At 49.7% G+C, this 18,948-nt stretch overlaps 5 protein-coding genes across 5 annotated transcripts; 2 read left to right on the forward strand and 3 right to left on the reverse strand.

Moving 5' to 3' along the window:
- Nucleotides 1-251: 251 nt before the first annotated feature.
- On the reverse strand, nt 252-1,551 carry PFLUO_LOCUS7279 (uncharacterized protein; the record flags this gene model as incomplete). Its single annotated transcript, XM_073784906.1, has 3 exons — nt 252-832; nt 908-1,286; nt 1,495-1,551. The coding sequence occupies 3 exons, from the start codon at nt 1,549-1,551 to the stop codon at nt 252-254; spliced, it is 1,017 nt and encodes a 338-aa protein (XP_073641314.1).
- A 673-nt stretch (nt 1,552-2,224) lies between these two features.
- PFLUO_LOCUS7280 (uncharacterized protein) lies at nt 2,225-3,729 on the forward strand (the record flags this gene model as incomplete). Its single annotated transcript, XM_073784907.1, has 5 exons — nt 2,225-2,461; nt 2,521-2,647; nt 2,709-2,832; nt 2,900-3,354; nt 3,416-3,729. The coding sequence occupies 5 exons, from the start codon at nt 2,225-2,227 to the stop codon at nt 3,727-3,729; spliced, it is 1,257 nt and encodes a 418-aa protein (XP_073641315.1).
- A 1,138-nt stretch (nt 3,730-4,867) lies between these two features.
- PFLUO_LOCUS7281 (uncharacterized protein) lies at nt 4,868-5,555 on the forward strand (the record flags this gene model as incomplete). The annotated part of the gene is made up of 3 exons (XM_073784908.1): nt 4,868-5,087; nt 5,157-5,486; nt 5,539-5,555. 3 exons carry the CDS (start codon nt 4,868-4,870, stop codon nt 5,553-5,555), a joined length of 567 nt encoding a protein of 188 aa, XP_073641316.1.
- A 487-nt stretch (nt 5,556-6,042) lies between these two features.
- On the reverse strand, nt 6,043-13,943 carry PFLUO_LOCUS7282 (Type I Iterative PKS; the record flags this gene model as incomplete). The annotated part of the gene is made up of 4 exons (XM_073784909.1): nt 6,043-6,977; nt 7,059-12,203; nt 12,273-13,185; nt 13,278-13,943. The coding sequence occupies 4 exons, from the start codon at nt 13,941-13,943 to the stop codon at nt 6,043-6,045; spliced, it is 7,659 nt and encodes a 2,552-aa protein (XP_073641317.1).
- A 2,076-nt stretch (nt 13,944-16,019) lies between these two features.
- On the reverse strand, nt 16,020-16,839 carry PFLUO_LOCUS7283 (uncharacterized protein; the record flags this gene model as incomplete). The annotated part of the gene is made up of 2 exons (XM_073784910.1): nt 16,020-16,664; nt 16,753-16,839. The coding sequence occupies 2 exons, from the start codon at nt 16,837-16,839 to the stop codon at nt 16,020-16,022; spliced, it is 732 nt and encodes a 243-aa protein (XP_073641318.1).
- Between the last annotated feature and the right edge of the window lie 2,109 nt (nt 16,840-18,948).

The raw sequence follows: 18,948 nt of genomic DNA on the forward strand, positions 1-18,948 counted from the left end.
GATGCTGATGTGTTTTGCATGAAGGAGCCAAAACGGCGGTCTGCGGGGGTTCCATTTTGGAATTTCCTATCGAGTTTTGCTTTTATACTTTCCTTGGGAGCGTCATTAAAGTATGAGGATAATATATGATTGAAGTAGTTAGGTTATTACATATGTAATGGTACTGCAGCGCCATCAAGAAAATCAACAGGACAAAAAAGACATAACGACATAGAAAGACGAACGGGGTGTATATTTGAGAATTCAAAAGGTCAAGGCAAGTCTCGTAAATGGGAAAGCGGAATGGTGTCCGAATCATGGACTGCACCGGTTTGATCAACCTCGAAATCATGTTGTATGTAGATGCGACTGCGGTCTTCGCTTAATTGGCTATGATCTTGGCTGTGCATTCCATTGGCGCTGCAAGATGTCATTTTCTTATCGGTTCCCCTAGAAAACTCGCGGTAACCTTGACCAGCACGACGCGAGCCGCTGCCGGTGGTGGTGGAGCGAATCTCGAACCCCATCTTGTTCAGGTAGATAGCTGCATGCCGCTTGACAATTCGCCAGACCGGTGAGGTCAGCGGGATGCAGGCGGCAATGATAGTGATGTTGGTTTCGATAATCGTCCACATGCTCAGCTGGCTCATCACATAGAGCGCTTCTTGCGGGATGTTTTTGCGGAGCATGAAGAGGTGAAAGAGACTGGTCTTGTAGATGGCCACCGATCCGGACACGATGCCCAGCCCCATCAAGATGGTAATTTCAATCTTCCGCGATGTGGGCAAATTCAGTTTCAAGATGACCGAGGCGGGATAGGCCGCATAGAGAAAGTCCAGCGCGGCCGACCATGCTGGTATCAAGTTAATTTCGTGTCGCTTTTTTAGAGACAAAAGCAAGCAGCGAGGAGACTTAGGGGACGACTTACAACCAACGACGTAGGAATAATCCATCTGGATGTTCGCACTCCAACAAGTAGGATGGTATCGTTCGGGGTCCCATTGGCCGGGGACGGGGTCACACTGCACAAACTCGATGATCACGGCGATGACCCCCATCACCAAGGCCACAATGGACGTCGACAGAATGAAGATCTTCATCGGTCGGTTGGGGTTGAGGATGCGATTGAGCAGGAGGGCAATGGAAATCTTTGGGATCATGAGGGCGATGATCGCAAGGGCGCTGGCGATGAGATCCAACTTGAGCGCAACGGGCAGATGCTCGGCCAAGGCTTCTACACTTTCGGAGGCTACGACACTGGCATGGACTGAACAAGTGTACACAATCGTAGCAGCCAGAGTCACCACCTAAAGCCAGAGAAGTTAGTTTGAAATCGAGACTTTTTCCAAGATGTCGGCAATGTTTCCCATCTTCGAGCGACAGACAAAGAAATAATGTGCATACCCATCCGATGGCCATCACTAAATCTTCCCATCCAATGTCAGACGTTAAGACCGTCCTTGAAAAAATACGCAAGTTAAAGATGACGCTCGAGATGGCCATGACTACCCATACCGCCGAGTATGTCGGGGCGGCGCCGTGGGTCAGCGTAGGGCCTGTGGTTCCCTCCATGGCTCAACCAAGGGAAGATAGGTAGGGATGAGAAAACTGTGGCGGAATGGAATTGGGTGATAGGAAGGCCCGGGTTGTTAAATCTAGGTACCCTGCCTCCAGAATTATCGATCAAAGACGGAGTTTGGAACTTGGAACTTGGGAAGGATTATCTGTCAAGGCCCCCCACACAACCATATGATCCTCACTGGCCCCCATTATAATGTTGCAAGATTGCCGGGTGGAAGGATTTCTTGCTCACAGGAAGATTGGCTGATGGACTTTCGGCCCCCATGAACGGTCTCCATGACGTCGATACCATCTTGGCGGAGCAGAAGATGTACTAAGAATCCTGCAGACCCAGAAGGAGAAGTCAAAGTTGCCGATGCCACTTAGCGCTGGCCGATGTAGCACGCTGGAGCTCCTTGGGATTCTAGTGAGGGGGGGTTGTTGATCTCAGTTCATTTCACTCAATTTTCGGAAATTGATTGTCAACCGCGCCCCTTCCCATCGTGGCAAATGCGATTGTATCGATCCACTTAGGATGTATATATACGGTCTTGGAGAAATCGCCCCCCTGGTGCTCGTGCTCCTTTTACTTTCCTTTCACTCTCATGTGAATTATTTCTCCTTGAATACACCCCCGCATTGGAGATTTTTTAATCTTATATTTTAGAATAAGAAAAGACTAAAAATGGCGAGTCAAAATGAAGCTGCCCAAAACGGAACGGTCTCTGTGGACGAGAGCATCGCCACCAAGCCGAGTGCGATCAATGATGTTCCTGCGATCTTGAACAAGATAGCTTCCCAAGGTAAAACATTAGCGGAAGATGACGGACCAAATCGTCGTCAGCTGATCGAGTCTGCTCGCTCGTTGATTCACGCCCTCGAAACTCCTCGAGAGGCGATGTGTCGATACCTCTGGTCTCAAGTAGAACACCCTCTCCTCGCTCTCTCTTAAGGTTGATGATTGACGATTTGCCATTCTAGACCACCGTTTATGCCGCCATTGAGACCGGTATCAACATTGGGCTGTTCAAGGCCCTGTGCGAGGGTGGTGAGCCCAAGACCGTCAAGACACTGGCCACCGCGACGGGTGCGGAACTGAATTTTCTCAGTCAGTACTCCACCGTCTTCTCCATCTGTCCAATTGATATATATATCTAAGACTTCAACAGGCCGGATCTTGAAACACCTTGGTGCGATGGGTGTGATTACCGAGACCGGACCCGACACGTATCAAGCGACGAGCTTTGCCAAGGTCATGACTATTCAGAAATATGCTGATGGATTTCCGTCCTTGTCAGTCGACTCCCAAAAAGATACAAAATAGAGAGAGAGAGAGAGAGAGATTGCTGACTCAAAATAGGGCCGAATGTGTCAATCTGTCGGTGTTGAAACTCCCAGACTGGGTCCAAAAGAATGGCCGTCGGGCCCCGGATAATAACCTGAATTGTGGCACGCAGCTCGGATACAATACCGATCTGCGTTTCTTCGATTATCTGGCAGCCAATCCGGGGTACACGCAGCGGTTCATGAACAACATGTCCGTCTACCGCAAGGGACGAGCCAGTTGGATGGATCCCGGTTTCTATCCCGTCGAAGAACGATTGATTGCCGGTCGGAATCCTGATGCGCCTCTGATCGTGGATATCGGGGGCAGTACGGGCCATGATCTGGTGGAATTCGTTCGTAAATATCCGACCGTGGATGCGAAGTTTGTGCTGCAAGATCGAAGCGAAGTCATCGAAAAGGCTCGAACGTCCCTCGATCCGAAGATTGAGCCGCTTGCCCATGACTTTTTCACTGAGCAGCCGGTGAAAGGTAACCATCTCTTTGAAACCCCGTTCGATACCCTACCGATTGTTCTAACCTATGCTTGTAGGAGCCCGGGCCTACTACCTGCATTCCATTATCCATAACTGGCCGGAAGAGAAATCGAGAGAGATTCTTGTGAATCTGGCCAAGGCGTTGAAGCCCGGCTACAGCAAGATTCTGATCCATGATGTCTTGATTCCCGATGTCAATGCGGACTGGCAGGATACGGCCATGGATGTGATCATGATGATGGTGCACGCAGCGCAAGAGCGCACGGTGCCCCAGTGGCACCAGCTGGTTGAATCCGCGGGCCTGAAGATCTCGGCAATTTTCCGGGCGGAGAAGGGAACGGAAGCCTTGATTGAGTGTGAACTCCCATAGAATGCCTATCAGTCAGTCAGTCAGTTAGTTAGTTCCAAACAGTCGGTGTGCAGAGTATCTCTTGATGATTGGACCCTTTTCCTCCTTGTTCTTGATCTAGTTCCATCACGAATTCAATAGTTAATTGCATCCCACGACTAGCGCATCCTCCACGCTTATCGATTTCAAAGTTTAGAGAGACCGTCCGTGCACTCTTTTACCTTTTGTCAGAGACTAGCGTTAGGGGCGGAAACTCTACTTTTACTATTCAGCAATACTGTTTTTATGGAGTAAGTGCAGATCAGAACATAACCCAATCAGAGCAAGGAATGATAGCATTCCTTAAGCCAACGCGCACTGCTAAACGCCACTAACCACGTGCTCGGCCGCAATGTAATGAGGGGTACTCTCTGCGCCATCCACCCGATAATGTATCTGCAACGCTCTCGCTAGCACCAGGCACGGTGCGACGCGGTCTAGGCGATCGGTGGGTATAGCAGGGGCGAATGGGTGCAGTGGTATATGGAACAATGTGTGGCTGATCCTTCGTCACCACGAGCACCTTTTGCGACAACTCCATGAGGCTAAAATTACAGGGTTGAAAAACGTGGTACTGTGTATTCCCGTACGGAAGGATCGATGACAATACAACCAAACCCCTGATAAGGGTATGGATAAGCGCGGAACGAGGGGCGTGAGCTAGTGGTGGTGGGGGCATAAGCAGCTGGACGTCACAATCGGCAACTAGACAAAGAAACAACCGGTCGATACAGGGGTTTCTTGCCAGCTGAATTGCTGGCGACCCCCCTGCAGCTCGCATGGAGCTCAGCCGTTGGTTGCCTGAGTGGTGCCACCGTCGCCTCATTTTCCTGTGCTTATTTATTTAACTAACCACTTCATACGGATCCCCATCATCATCACGATTCTTGTCATCATTTTCGCAGGTCTCCTTATTGGCTCCGTATTGGCTCTCCCTACGAACAGAGCATCCAACATGACATCGAAGACCAGTGGTCCAATGAGTCTGCTCCCCACACCTGGTGGGACGGGCAAAGTAAGCAAGGCGTCCAATGATGTTGATGGCTGTGCTGTGCTCACCCGTGATTGCGAACGGTTGCAATAGGAGGGTGATGACCCATTTGTCGAGTTTGCTTCCCACATGGCGCTCGTGCACAATATCATTATTCGCGGTTACAACAGCATGTACCTCCAAGCGCCGAAACTGAAGCCCGCAGATATCCCGGACTTCCTGCGGTACTGTCACGCATGGTACTTGTTTGTGGTTGGCCATCATGACAGCGAAGAGATGGTGTTGTTCCCCAAAATCGAAGAGGATACAGGGATCAAAGGGATCATGGACGAGGATACCAAAGAGCATGGTACGTTCGCAAATTGTCACACCAGCCTTTCTCGATCACTCAACTAAACAAACACATGGGGTACAAAAGCTGCTTTTCACGACGGTCTCGAAGAAATGAACACATACGCCGAGACTTGTATCGCCACGCCATCGAAATACAAAGGCGCGGAGTTGGTCAAAATCTTTGATTCTTTTGCGGACGCATTCCATAGCCATCTGGCCAGTGAACCGTTGAAGCTGCTTGCGCTGCAAAAGTATAAAATCGATATGAAGACGCTGGGCGATCATACTACACAGTATGCGCTCCAACGATATTCTACCACGGACGTCCTCCCCATTCTATGGTATAATCTCGACACCAAGTTCGAGGGCGGGAAGTGGGAAACCTTCCCACCGTTACCAGCTCCCGTTAAATGGAGTATGGTTAATATACTGGGCTGGTGGAGAAGCAATTGGTGGCGTTTTAGCAGCTGTGGTGCCAAATTGACATTGAGAGACGAGTTGCTTTGTTTTCGAGAAGATTACTGAGATGAGAGATGAGACTGAGAATTACCGTGCTTCTTCATTATTATTATCTTTTTTTTCATTCTTTTTTCTGTTCTTTTCCTTCTGTATTGAATAAATCACGTTCTAGATGAAGAACCTAAAGTGTACTAAATAAACACAAAGATGGAAACCAAGTCATGCTTCTCAACAGGCACCTTTGTCAGAAAACGTGGGGCTAGTCAACTGTTTTCACCGTTTGGAGCCCCTATTCCAGTCGATGACTGACTGCATCAACTTCCCTACGGGTTCCCGATTGATGATCTCAGTATATCGCTAGGAAAACAGATATATCTTAGGATATGTTGGGATGCCTATTCTTCGCAGGCTACTTTTTCATCGGACACAAAGCCGGGATTCCAATCGATTAATCTATTGGACGAACTAAACCATTACGTTCAATCTCAATCTGGATGTGCCTAACCAAAAGATCAGGACCTATTATTACTACGCTTCTCGACACTCCGCACCAGGAAATCCATTCCCGGTTGGATATACTCGTTCCAACGCCGATCGCCTGGCCTCAAGAACATATCAAACGTATGCGACGTCTCTGGCACCAGCGTCAGCCCCGTGTCGATGCCTTGCTGCTTCGACATCTCATGCAGCGCCACGGACATTTCGACCGGGACGAGCTTGTCGCCAGTGCCGTGGATGAGGTAGGTCGGGATCTGGTAGGTGCCGGCTCGCACATGATGGAGAGGAGAAATCGCCGCCAGCTCGTCTTTGGATGGCATAGACGATAGCGCGTTGCTGTTCGGATCTCCATCGAGACCGCGGAGAAGGAGCGGAATGGTCAATCCATCGCGCACTGAGTGTAGAACTAGCTCCGACCGCGGATCACCCAGCGACACCCAGCCCTCTTCGGCATGCTTCATGTCCCGAGCGGCAACGTGATACTCCTGCAGCGGCTTTCGCGGCTTTCGTAGTTGCCCGATAATCTCGTCCATACTCATCGTCGGCTCGAGATTTCTCGTTGAGTCATCAATCGAGTTCCACCAATGGCCGGACTCGTAGTCGGTTGGAGGATAGAATGCCAACACCGCGGACGGCGGAGCCACTTGGGCCTGGATTGCCGTCCACCCCAGAGACATTGCCAGATGGCCCCCGGAAGACCAGCCAACGGCGACGATGTTAGATGCGTCGACTTGAAGACCACGTCGATGAGCCAGATTGGGCAGAGTCGATCGAGCCCACCGGAGGCTTTCCAGCACGTCCTGCATCGTCTCCCCGAGGGTGGTCTCCGGGCAAAGTCGATAATTGATGGCCATGGGAACAAAGCCTTGTTCCAGGAGGTATTTGCATTGGTTTGGACGGATGGCTTTCTTGGAGAGCATCATATGGCCACCACCATGGATCATTAAGGCTAGTACAGAGGTAAATGAAGGAATTAGTTCATGAAGCATAGAATCGCAAAAATGGTATTTGTAATGAGCGTGACACTCACCAATCGATTTAGTACTTTCTGAAGTGTTCTGTTTCGGCCAATAAATATCGACCATCAGATCGAGACCGTCTACGTGCTTGTACGAAACGGTTTCGATATCGACCGTGGAGATACTGCACGACACAGACGCAGACTCCGACAACGCCGCAGTTTGGATCGTGCCTGCGCTCGGTTGGACAGATCCCACCAGCAATTGTTGCATTTGGGACTCCTTGCCATGACCACCTGAGCTGGTGAAGGCCCCAAATCCCGCGTCTCGGAACACCCGGGCCCAGTCGTCCACGGACTGCAGGGCGTAGGAACGACCGTCCTCGAACCGCCACCATCCTTCCAGCAGACCCCACACCAGATCGAGCCAATCCGGACCATGAATGATTTCGGAGAGAATGGCAGATCCGTTCTCAACCAGTAGGGACCGAATATGAGCCATAGCGGCGGATAGATCTTTGGTGGCATGGATGACGTTCGTGGCCAGGATGAAATCAAAATGACCCAGCAGAGAAGTATCCGTAATCTCCTTCTCGATGTCAAGGACACGGAAACTGAGGAAGTCATAATGGCTGAAGCGTTTTCTCGCCTTGGCAACGAAGGTCGGTGAGATATCAGTGAAGGTGTACTGGACCTTCCGCCTGGACGTCTGAAGTCGTTCCAGGACGCCAGCAGTCGTTCCACCCAGACCAGCTCCGATCTCCAGGATACGGATGGGATCGGAATCGGAATCTGACCCACTAGAAGCCGAAGCAAAAAGCTGATCAATCACATCTAGCAACATCGAGGTCATGGTTGCGAACATCGGCGCATTTCGATACACGGCACCCATCAAATCCACGGCCACTGGGTCGTGAAAAAGGAGCTTGATGGGATCGGCTGTTCCGCTCAAACACTCCGCTAGCTTCAGGCCCGTGATGGAGAGTAATTGATGCTCCTCCGCGTGTTGAGGGAAGTCGGCAATCAGTCGGTCGAGCAGTGATTTCGCAGACTCCAACTGAATGGGCTTTGACGATCGGTAGAAGAGAGACGATGATCTATCATCATCCCGGATGATGATTCCATACTCCTCGAGAATTGTCCACAGTCGTTGCATCAGTTGAGCGTGCCGGGGTAAGATGATGTTGTTGTCCAGCTCCGGGATCGGTTGAGAGACCGCCAACTGATTCAAATCGATTCCCAAACTGGCGAGCATTTCCAGGATCAAGGCGACTGTGGCGTCCGTTTGGAGGGATTGAACCTGTTCACCATATCTCTCGAACTGATGGAGGCGAGCATGATGAGAAAAGCGATCCTTATAGCTGTTCGTCACGGCGATGGGATTGAGGGTTATCACCCCAGCTGCGGCTGTATCATTTTGATCATCAATGCGAATCCTATTGCTGGGCACGGGCTTAGGGCTGTAGGCAATGTCTAGATCCAGTGGGGGTTCTTTGCTGCAGGCTTGATGTCCTTGTTTCCGTGGTTTAGGCAATGTCTGGGGTTGAAGCCTGGAATTGATACTGTCCAGCAGAGAGCCCAGGGTTTCATGTTGAGAGAGCTCGGTCATTTCGAGCTCGACATGCGTCGAATCCGCAATATCCCGACACAGCTCGATGGCCGACAGCGAGTCCACGCCGAAGCTGTCGATAGCTGTATCACGGGCGACCCGGGACGGCAGCTCTCCGGCCGCATATGTCTCGAAGATTTTGACCAGATCCTCGATGGGGACCCTGCTGAATGGCGTCTCTGTGGCGCTGGATGACGCGTTCATGTCACTAAACACGCTTTCCACCTCGGATTCTGACGCTGACCCCGAGTTCCCCGCCGTCTGACGGGGATGGGGAACGCTCATGTAACTCTCATTATGGGACTTGTGTTGGGAAGATGCGCTCCCCGAAAGAAGACGGCTAAGAGTTGTGAGGGCCAGTTTCGTAAATTGTGCATTGAGGATATACGCCATGAGCATTCCGGAATGGGCGTCGAAAACAAACACATCGCACGCAGCGCGGTGGGCAGTCATGGTTGAGATGGTCGCATAGACTTTCCACGACGTAGAGTCGTTGTTGCTTACCCCATTCTGACCAATGAGGCCCACTTTGGACAGTTGCGTGGCTAGATACACAAATTTGTCGTCGCAGCTGGGGTGCGTATTGATCAGGAGACCGGCAACCTGCAGGAAATTGTCGACTGCGGCCGGATGGATGACGGTCGATTCGCGGCTCATCCCCAGGGTAATATCAGCAGATGCTTCTTGATCCGAAGTATAGATCGCGGAGATGCCCTGGAGTTGTTTCGAGTACTTAACCACGCGAGAAAACAGCTGGTAGGCCTTGGTTTGGCGCAGCACTTCGGTACCAGTACCACTACCATGCCGCATTTTTTCCATGCGCGGCTTACACAATCGGGCATAGGCGTCAAATTCGGGGCTTAATTCTCCTCCTCCCGCTCTTCCCTCGACCAGCTTGACAGAACCCCGCATATGGTTGGTCCAGGCGGTCGCATTGTCGGATAAACTTTGGAAGGAGATATCCCACGATTGGTTGGATGTTCGATCCAGGGTGAAAGTGACCTGTTCGATTCCTCTGCTGCCCAGAGACGCGGTGATCTCCACATCGCGGAACTCAAGGGCGAAGGGCTGTGGCCGCGTTTCTTGTTGTTGTTGGATCATATTCAATCCACTCGCAATGCATTCGAGGTACATCGACGCTGGGGTCAGGGGTTGCTGGACCACCACATGGCCCTGAAGCATGGACTGGTATATGGGCGAGGAGCAATCCACCATGAATTTGAATGTATCGCTGGATGACCTCTCATCTCCGTCCTGAATGATCTTTACAAGGCCGGGCTTTCGCCGATCGGGGTTGTCCATCCGTGATCTTGAAGACCGAGACTCCAGGTTCAAGGGCAGCCAATGGCTCGTATGGTCGAACGCATAAGGTGGTAAAGGAAGGTCTTTCAACTCTTCTCCTCCTTCTCCGCGTGACCACCAGGATAGATGGTGTCCGCTTCTCCACAGTTGCAAGACTTGATCGGCGAGAGTCGGAGAGAACGCATATTTCTTGTCCATTCCAGGGACAAAACGATGCTGATCGAGTTGTAGCTGTTGGCATGACTTTTGCACCAGTGAAGACATCCCCGAATACAGGCCCATCTCCATCCATGTACACGACGGGCCCAGCCGAGCCTCAATCCGGCCGATGGCATTGATGAAATAGACCGGATTCCGGGTGTTGTTGGCGAGATCGGTGAGAGACGGTCTCTCCAATCCTTCAGCTGTGCACAGCTCTAGGGGGATCTGAGCTGGTCGCAACGAAAGAGACTCGGCCAATTTGATCAATTCGGGCTGCAGGGGATCCAGAACATGAGAATGAAATCCATGGGTGACATTTAGTCGTTTGCACTTCATGTGACTAGTCGATTGTTCTGCCTCAAAGGCCTTGATTGCTTCAAGACTCCCAGAAAGAACAAATTGGTTGGGAGCATTATAGCATCCGATTCCGACTTGGTCGCTCAAGGATTCCGGGAGTTTCCCTTGACATGCTTCGTAGTCTACCATGGTACCCTGGATGGACAGCATGGCACCCCGATGATCGCCTGGGATGCGTTCGAGCAATGCCGCACGGCCGATGATGAACCTCAATGCATCTCGCGACGAGAGGGCACCGGAGACACAGAAGGCCGTGATTTCTCCAAAGCTGTGCCCGACCAGACGATCCACGCGAGCACCAGTGTCGATCCACATGCGGGCTGAGGCATACTGCATGGAGAACAAAGCACACTGCAGAAGAGCAATCTGCTCGATTGGCGTCGTCTGAAAGATCGCGGGAAAAATGCTTTGCCCGAGGAGTTCTGAAACCAGCTTATCACACGCGTCAAGGTGGCGGCGAAGCGCAGGCAGATGATCATAAATTTCGCGCACCAGCCCAACAAATTTGGAGTTTTGTCCTCCGAAGACGAGAACTATTTTTTGAAGTGGGACCTCCGATGTGTCGGTGATCTCAGAAGAAGCAGCAGCAGCATTTGACAGATCGCTGCACAGCTTGGCGATGCTGTCTACGGAAGTGGTCCAGGAGTATCGTTGACGCACCAGCCTCTTGGCCAGGGTGTAGGCGACTCTCTGCAGGGTGATCGTCGGGCTTCCCGCCGAGAGATATCGGCGCAGAGAAGTCATCTGAGCTTGGAGAGCTCTGTGACTGTGAGAGCTTAGGATCACCGGATAGAAGGCGCGGTACATGGGGAGTTTCCGTAGTGGCGTCTTGTCACTTAGATAGTTCTCAGGACTGGACACAATGAACGCGGCATTGCTCCCCGCGGCACCGTAATTATTTACGAGAATCGAGGCACCCGGCGAGAGTGGTTTCGTGGACGTCGTGACGTCGAATTGAGCCGTATCCAGGCCGAGTTTGTCATTAAGCACAGAGAAGTTGATGTGAGGTGGGATCTCTCCATTTTGGATCATGAGGATGGCTTTGATGAGACTCGCCGCGCCCGACGCAGGCTCCGTGTGGCCAATGTTGGCTTTGACCGAGCCCAAATAGAGGGGTTGGTTGGAATCTCGGTCATAAAAGACTTGCTTAATGCTCTGGCATTCGACTCTGTCGCCTAGCTGGGTTCCAGTGCCATGGGCTTCCACGTATTGAATCCGATTGATATCCACATGGGAACCATCCAACACCGTGCGAAAGAGGGCTTCTTGGGACTTGGCATTGGGAGCGGTGATGGCCCCCTCTCTTCCACTTTGATTCACACCATAACCGGGGAGAACGACGTGAACGTCGTTGCCATCCCGGACGGCATCATCCAGGCGCTGGAGCAGGATTAAACCGACTCCTTCGCCTCGGCAATAGCCGTCCACATCCACGGAGAAGGGTTTGCACGGCCCCGTGGGACTGAGGAATCCCGCCACGGAAAGATCGATATAGGTGTTCGGGCTGCTAATGGTATTGACGCCACCGACCAGAGCATAATCACACTCTCCCGAAGCCAGGGCTCTACAGGCTCGGTTAATAGCCACGCCAGAAGACGAGCATGCCGTGTCTATGGTTTCGGACGGTCCGGCCCAACCGAAACAATGGCTGATCTTTCCGCACAAAAAGGCGCGTAGCGTCCCCGTTAATGAAAATGCGGTGGCAGTGTTGGAGCAATTGTGCTCCATATAGTCGTTGTTGCCAATTCCTATTTTTTTTTATTTTTTTTATTAGAACGAAGAGTAAGAGTGACGAACGGCAGAGGATTCAATCATACCAATGAAAACACCGACATTTTTGCCATCGATATCTTTAGGGTTTCCCAATCCAGCGGACTGGACGGCCTGATAGGCAGTTTCCAACAAGAGTCGCTGTTGAGGATCCATGGCGATGGCTTCCTTCGGGGCCACTTTGAAGAATTGGTGATCAAATTCATCGATCTGCGATAGAAAATTGCCAAAGAACCGCGACTGAATATCATCACGAGAAGAAGCAATACCACTCGGGAGCCGACTGGACTTGGAGAAATCGATCCGGTCTGTGGGAACCGTGCGGCATTGACTTTTCCCCTCAGAAATCACCTCCCAAAACTCTCCAACATGTTCCGCTCCAGGAAACCGACATGCGAGACCTATCGCACAAATGACAGGCGGGGGAACATAATCCAGACTCTTGTGCGATGCTACTGTCTCTGCAGACCTTAACAACAGTTTGCTAATCTCTTGTTTCGTTAGCTGCAACTCGGTCCCTTGAATCGAGTCTCGAGATACACAGTCACCAGTGCCGAAGACGGCGATACTGTGCTGACGGACCCCCCGGGAACGCCGTTTCAAATCTTGAATGGTCCCGTCCATGACCATTCCCCAGTTGCATTGCCTCACCATGATCGAAAAAATGGCCTCCTTGGTGAGAGACGTACTCTCCGCAAGAAGCGTACCATCCGCGTTCGACCGGAGTCGGGTCCGCAGCGCGTTGGTGGATCCACTCAATTGCATATCCTGGTGCTCCTGGCACAGGGCATAGAAGTCTTCCGTGACTTGTTCATTACCGGGACAATGCCAACGTCCCCGGACATCGAGCACTGCCGCCGATAGTCCACGGTCTTTGGCCACTTGGTGTAGCTTCTGGATGTCCGCAGCAGGACCCATGAATGAGACCCTCAGCGCGTCGGATTTGACCGAAGCATAAATCTAGATTGGTCCTCGTTTAGCTCATCTAACACTTAACACGAAGGAGACAAGAGATGGGGAGGGGAGAGAAAGAAAACGGTATTTTTCCATACTTGTTGAAACCCGCTCAAGAGCTCCTTTTCCTGCCCACTACGAGCAAGGAGGACCGTGAGAAGGTTGGCTTGATTGCTGCAGTCATGCTTCAGGTTCATCATATCACTATATGCTCCTACTCCAATGCTCAGATTGATTGCAGCGGTCGCATTTCTGTTCAGTTCGTCTTCTGTCCTCGAAGATGCGATGGCTGCGGCCACCAGGAATCCGGTGCAGTAGCCCTGCACGCTTCCCCACGAGTCATCTTCATCACATAAACTGCGAAAGAATTGTTCATGCGACAATTCACTTAAATGCAAGAAACGATAGTACTGAGAAAGCTGCAAAATTACCAAGAGCGGAACTGCAATGACACCACTCATACATTTACCACCATCGTCATCAGTGGCCGGTTGGGGGCTGGCACGACGCCCGTTCACCCACTCGACGAAACACTGGATCTGAAAGTGTCCATCGAGCGACGCCAGCTCTGGCGTGTGCTGTACATATCGCTCCCATATCTTCGGCATTTGTTCGATGTCCCTTACCCACTGGATCTCGTCAGCATGGTCCTGAAGCCAACTGTGGAGATAGTCGAGCTCATCTGCCGGCAGAGAATAGCCCTGTGGACCGAAAACGACGACTGAGGGAGAAAAGCGACTCTGATTCATTATCTCTGACTTCATGGAAAGAAGATGAAAAACTCAAGTAGATCGATATACATTGATTCTGATATACGAGCTGCTCATGTAATGCCTCGGCTTACGGACAAATCTCCACGCATGAACTCATTGAACTTACCTGCGCTGGCCGAACGAACACCACCAAATTGATCAGAGTCAATGATTCATGTGGGATCAATAACGCATACAAACCGTCCCTCTCTATTGGATCGTGCGGAGAGCAGCCCCAATCCTGCGGTTCCCGACCTCCGGGAATTCTTCAAGGCCTGGTTAGACCTCGCGATGAACCGGACCATGGGTCCATACTCATGGCCCGCGACCCGACCCTTCGGGTCATAAAATCCTTGGAGGTTCACCCGCCAAGCGATCTTCACGACCCGCATATATATTAATTTTCCTAATTAGGATGGGTAATTAACTTTAGTAAACAAGTGTTATTTACAGCGCGGTATTGGTTATAATATAGTAACCATCCTATTATACATTATTAGGTTTTTATTTGGGAACAGTATACATCATAAAGTATTTATATTATGTTTACAATATTAGAGCGATACGATCAGTGGAAGTAAGGTAAAAGTAAGAAACAAAATAATTTACTTCTGAAGTTCAAAGATATATAATTTTGTACCAAGAGAAATTACTACTTTTTCTAAACCCCCCCCCCAATTCCCCTTAAGCCCTATGACGAATTATTATTACCAGGTCGTAAATACTTTGTACTATATTACTAAATCAATCACGGCCCGTGTGTTGCTGTTCCAGCCGATCGTTGCAAGCATGGGGCCAAAACTCCCGAAGTAGATTGACAGCCGTTGTATCGCGTCCCCACCTGTCCTCGGCATACTGTTACAAGTGTCATTTCAAGGATGTTCAAGGGCTGGCGCTAGTCGTATCTCCTCTTCCATTTTTGGCACGAACCCCGAGATGACGAAGCCAATATTCGAGTTCATTGACGCCCGTACGGAGTACGCTCTGAAGGATTGCAACAGGATTCATACCCCTGCAGAGCGCTAACTGCATCTATTGAACACCCTATTAGATCTAGCTGCTCTGTATCTGCAGCATTATCAACCAATGAACCCATGCATGTACCCCTCGCAAGTACTTTCAATTCAGTCAATTCCGTATCGTCATCGATTGTCCCTAGACGTCCAAATTTGATAAACCCCTCTGATAGAGGGCGTCTCGGCATGCGGCCAGAACATTGAACCCGGAATCATGAGCTTGTCTAGCAGCGAAAGTAGTCGGCACTATCGTTATCAAATCAGTTTGAGAAATGACCAAACTGTTGATCAAAGAACAAAGAACTTGATTCAGGGGAGAAAGAGAAAACAACCGAGTGGGCTCACCAATGTCTCCGGGTTTGCAGTACGCCTCCAGCTCCTGTCTGACGCGATCTTCGGTCCCAATGCGTACTCGGGACAAGATCTGGACTCGTGATGCACGAAGCCGGCGAATGTCCTCAAAGATGGTCAACCTTTCGGGAACATCGGTGGCATGGTGGACTCCGGCCAAGAGGGTTCCCAAAGCCCCTCCGTCTTCCATCGCTTGGTTGGATCCTTGACCGCCGAAGGGCAACATCTGCATTGCAAAAAAGAAGTCTTAGAAGGAGAAAGAAAATGTTTCAAGTTAATTGAGGATAAAAACTTACAGGATGCGCTGCATCTCCAATTAGGATGAACCGGCCGTATGTCCAACTCTTCAATGGCCTATGGACGAATAACGGCCAGAGCTTCACATTCTCCGCGAAGCTGGTATCAAAATTTAGTTGCTGTGTCATCTATCCTCTGTTTTTCGGTTACTTGTTTTCTCACCTAAGTAGCTTTTTTATATCTGGGTGGAAATGGCCGAATTCTTGCAGCATTTGAGACTTTATGTCTCCTTCATCTACATGGGTTTAAACTGGTTAGATTCGTATTATTCATTTCATTTTTTTTTCTTACCCTGGTCGTCATCTTGAAGGTCTCTTGTAGGTTGGATACCAACAAAGTTTTGCACCTGATCCCTTTAATGCGGGAGAAATAACAATGTCAATATAAAAGATGAAAACAAGTGTGGGAAAGGCGGTTGGTCGGCTTACTCCTGGCACGCATACCAGACAATATGGCGGTCTTTAAAGTCAGGATCTTGAGTATCGGCCATGACCGTGACTCCTCGGGCGTACTTCCATTTCTTCGCTCTCTCATACACGGCATCGTGCTTTAGGCTGGCGGTCGGAACGAGGAACCGGAACGCACTCATGCCAGACGGAATGGGCATTGCTTCTCCTTCTTTCTCGCGACTCACCACCGCTGGTCGGATTACAGAGCGTAGGCCATCGGCAGCGACGACCAAATCGGCATGGTGCAGCGAACCGTCCTCCAACTGAACCGTTCCCTGCTCTGGCTGTACTGCAACAATGCGACAGTTGAGATGAAGCGCTGCCGGTGGTGAGCAGGAGCCGCGCTCTTGGTCATCGTCCAGAGCAAGCCGAAGCAATTCGGTATGAAGATCCACGCGATGAATGGCCAGAAACGGAGCGCCGAATCTCTCCTGCGCATCGGTCACTTCGGTGTACGCGAGACGTTCCAGAGTCCGGCCATCAAGCGATTCCCATACATCCTGGGACTGGGCGCGGGCATTTTGGAAAGAAAAGCCCAGGCCTTGCAGAACGAGCACGCCGTTGGGTGAGAGCGCAATAGCAGCACCGACCTCCGTGGCGAACTTGGACTTTTCAAATATCTGTAAACAACGCAAAATTGATTTGCTTGCTTCCGTTAGCCTTCTATCTCTATCTCTGTTTTTCAATAGGAAGGTTTGGTCTCTTCACCGTCACTGAGTGCCCATGCTGTCGCAGCGCCACGGCAGCGCAGAGTCCTGCAATACCGGCTCCTACCACGATAACGCGTAAAGGCATGTTTTCTTTGTTCTTTTTAAAATCTGAAGATTGGCGTTATTATTGACTTTCGCGAGTAAGACAAATCTTTGCACTGCATGCATGCTGGCTGAAAACAATAAGCCTTTCCTCTTTTATCCCTTTATTGTACTATCGCGCCATCCGACTCTGCGGAAGCGATCAAAGTTAGTTAAATCAACCTAGTTGCTTAGTGCGCTCGTTAGCGATATGATTAGTTGAATAATCGAGATCCCGTTTTCTGCACGTCAGGATAGATACCCTAGGTACGTATTAATATTACAATTAAGTTTGACCCCACTATACCGAACCGCCTAATAGCAAATCATTTGCGGGTCGGAGAGGTTTGCCACCACCTACGCATTGCTTACCCGAGGTTGTCCCTGAGCATTTGCTTGGGGAATAGAATTCCACCGACTATTCGGGTTTTTAGCCCCAGTATTAGGTACCTACCTCTTAAGGTACCTAGACAACTAACGTATTCGGTAAGCGACCCGCTCATGCAAGCGACCCGCTCACCCCAAAACACCATAGTAAATGCGATAATTTACAGCTTAATATCTCAACAACCATGGCTTAATATGAGATTCTATGATATTCTAGTAATGTTTGGATCATACTGAGCCTATTTGTGAGGTTTAAAGAATTTAGGATGTTTTGTGACTCAGATATATATATTCGCCGCCTATGTAGCTATATTTTCTGGTAATGCAATGAAATAAAAATTTATCTTAGATTTAGGTCAGCTTATATTATTTATCATACCTATTGATAGTATCATGCTATGTGGTTGTTGAGATATTGAGCTGTAATTTATCGCATTTACTATGGTGTTTTGGGGTGAGCGGGCCGCTTGCATGAGCGGGTCGCTTACGGGTTACGTTAGCTGTCACTGCTAACTAGTTAACTAATCATCATCACCCTCCACGACGAAACGGTAACCTTCCTAGTTGGGATTGGTGTCTCAGAATCCTGTGGGAAAAATGATACACAAGTACTTGCCTATCATCATCCATTCTATGTCACGTGTATTTGGTAATACCCTAGTGGCCCCTAGCTCTCAGCGTTTTTTTTTTCAACTTGAAAGTAATGGATTCAGACATCCAAATGCGAAGGGGGAATTATGCCAAAATCCCCTAGTGATATAATTCCCACCTGGCAAATAGGAATTGATAGGGATCGGATTCCAGTTGAACGTGGCCTGAGATTTAGTGCGCGTGGCCCAATAATTCTCTTAATCATACAAACTAGTTTCGGGCCATGGTAAACAAAAAAATCGTCAATATATATATATAGTAGTAGTAGTAGTAGTAGTACTCATTTGCCCAATTAAGCTTGCCTTAAGTACAGCTGCTATGCGGGGGTGCAATCAAGCCTGCCTGACAGCGAGAATAGTGCGCAGCACCCAGGTGTCTCTATGCACAGAGAGCTCAGCGGGCTCTCTATGATAGACAGTTCACCCATAGGAATAATGTAAGAATGTGTGAGATCCGGAATCTCTTTACCGAGCTCTTATAAGTCACATGATCGCTCCCTACTGTTGGTGTAAGACGAAGCGAGTTGTTGTAACTTAGTGAGCGGTTGAACTAAATATAGCAGGGCAATCAGGTGATCACACGTTACTATTAATGACTATAACCATTATATAGGTGGCGTTGATATTGCAAATCAATATAGGTCTTCCTATAAATCCTATCGCAAGGGCGATCGTAATTGGTTTCCCCTTCTTTACTTCTTTCTTAACGCTATAATTATTAACGTAATTCCCAGGCGAGTAGGCCAGCCAAGCGAGTAGGCCAGGGAATACGAATTGCGCCCTAACGCGTCAACTTCTTTATTTCAACCATCTACCATACCCCCTATTCGCAACTAAAATTCCCTAAATTCTGTTAATTAAGAGGGGAGAATCCAACTTGCTATCAAAGCCTTCTAGAAATGCGAAATTCCAACTATTCGCAAAGCTACGCGCCTATTTGAAATCCTACGCTCTACCCTCTAACGTCGGATTAATGGCCAACAATTTCGCAAAGATACACACGTAAATAGTCATAAATTAACTCCTAAAGAAGAGCAATCGCTCCTATAATGGATTCTATCTATAGATTCGCGCGG

The sequence above is a fragment of the Penicillium psychrofluorescens genome (assembly GCF_964197705.1).
Source record: "Penicillium psychrofluorescens genome assembly, chromosome: 5".
Taxonomy (NCBI): Eukaryota; Fungi; Ascomycota; class Eurotiomycetes; order Eurotiales; family Aspergillaceae; genus Penicillium; species Penicillium psychrofluorescens.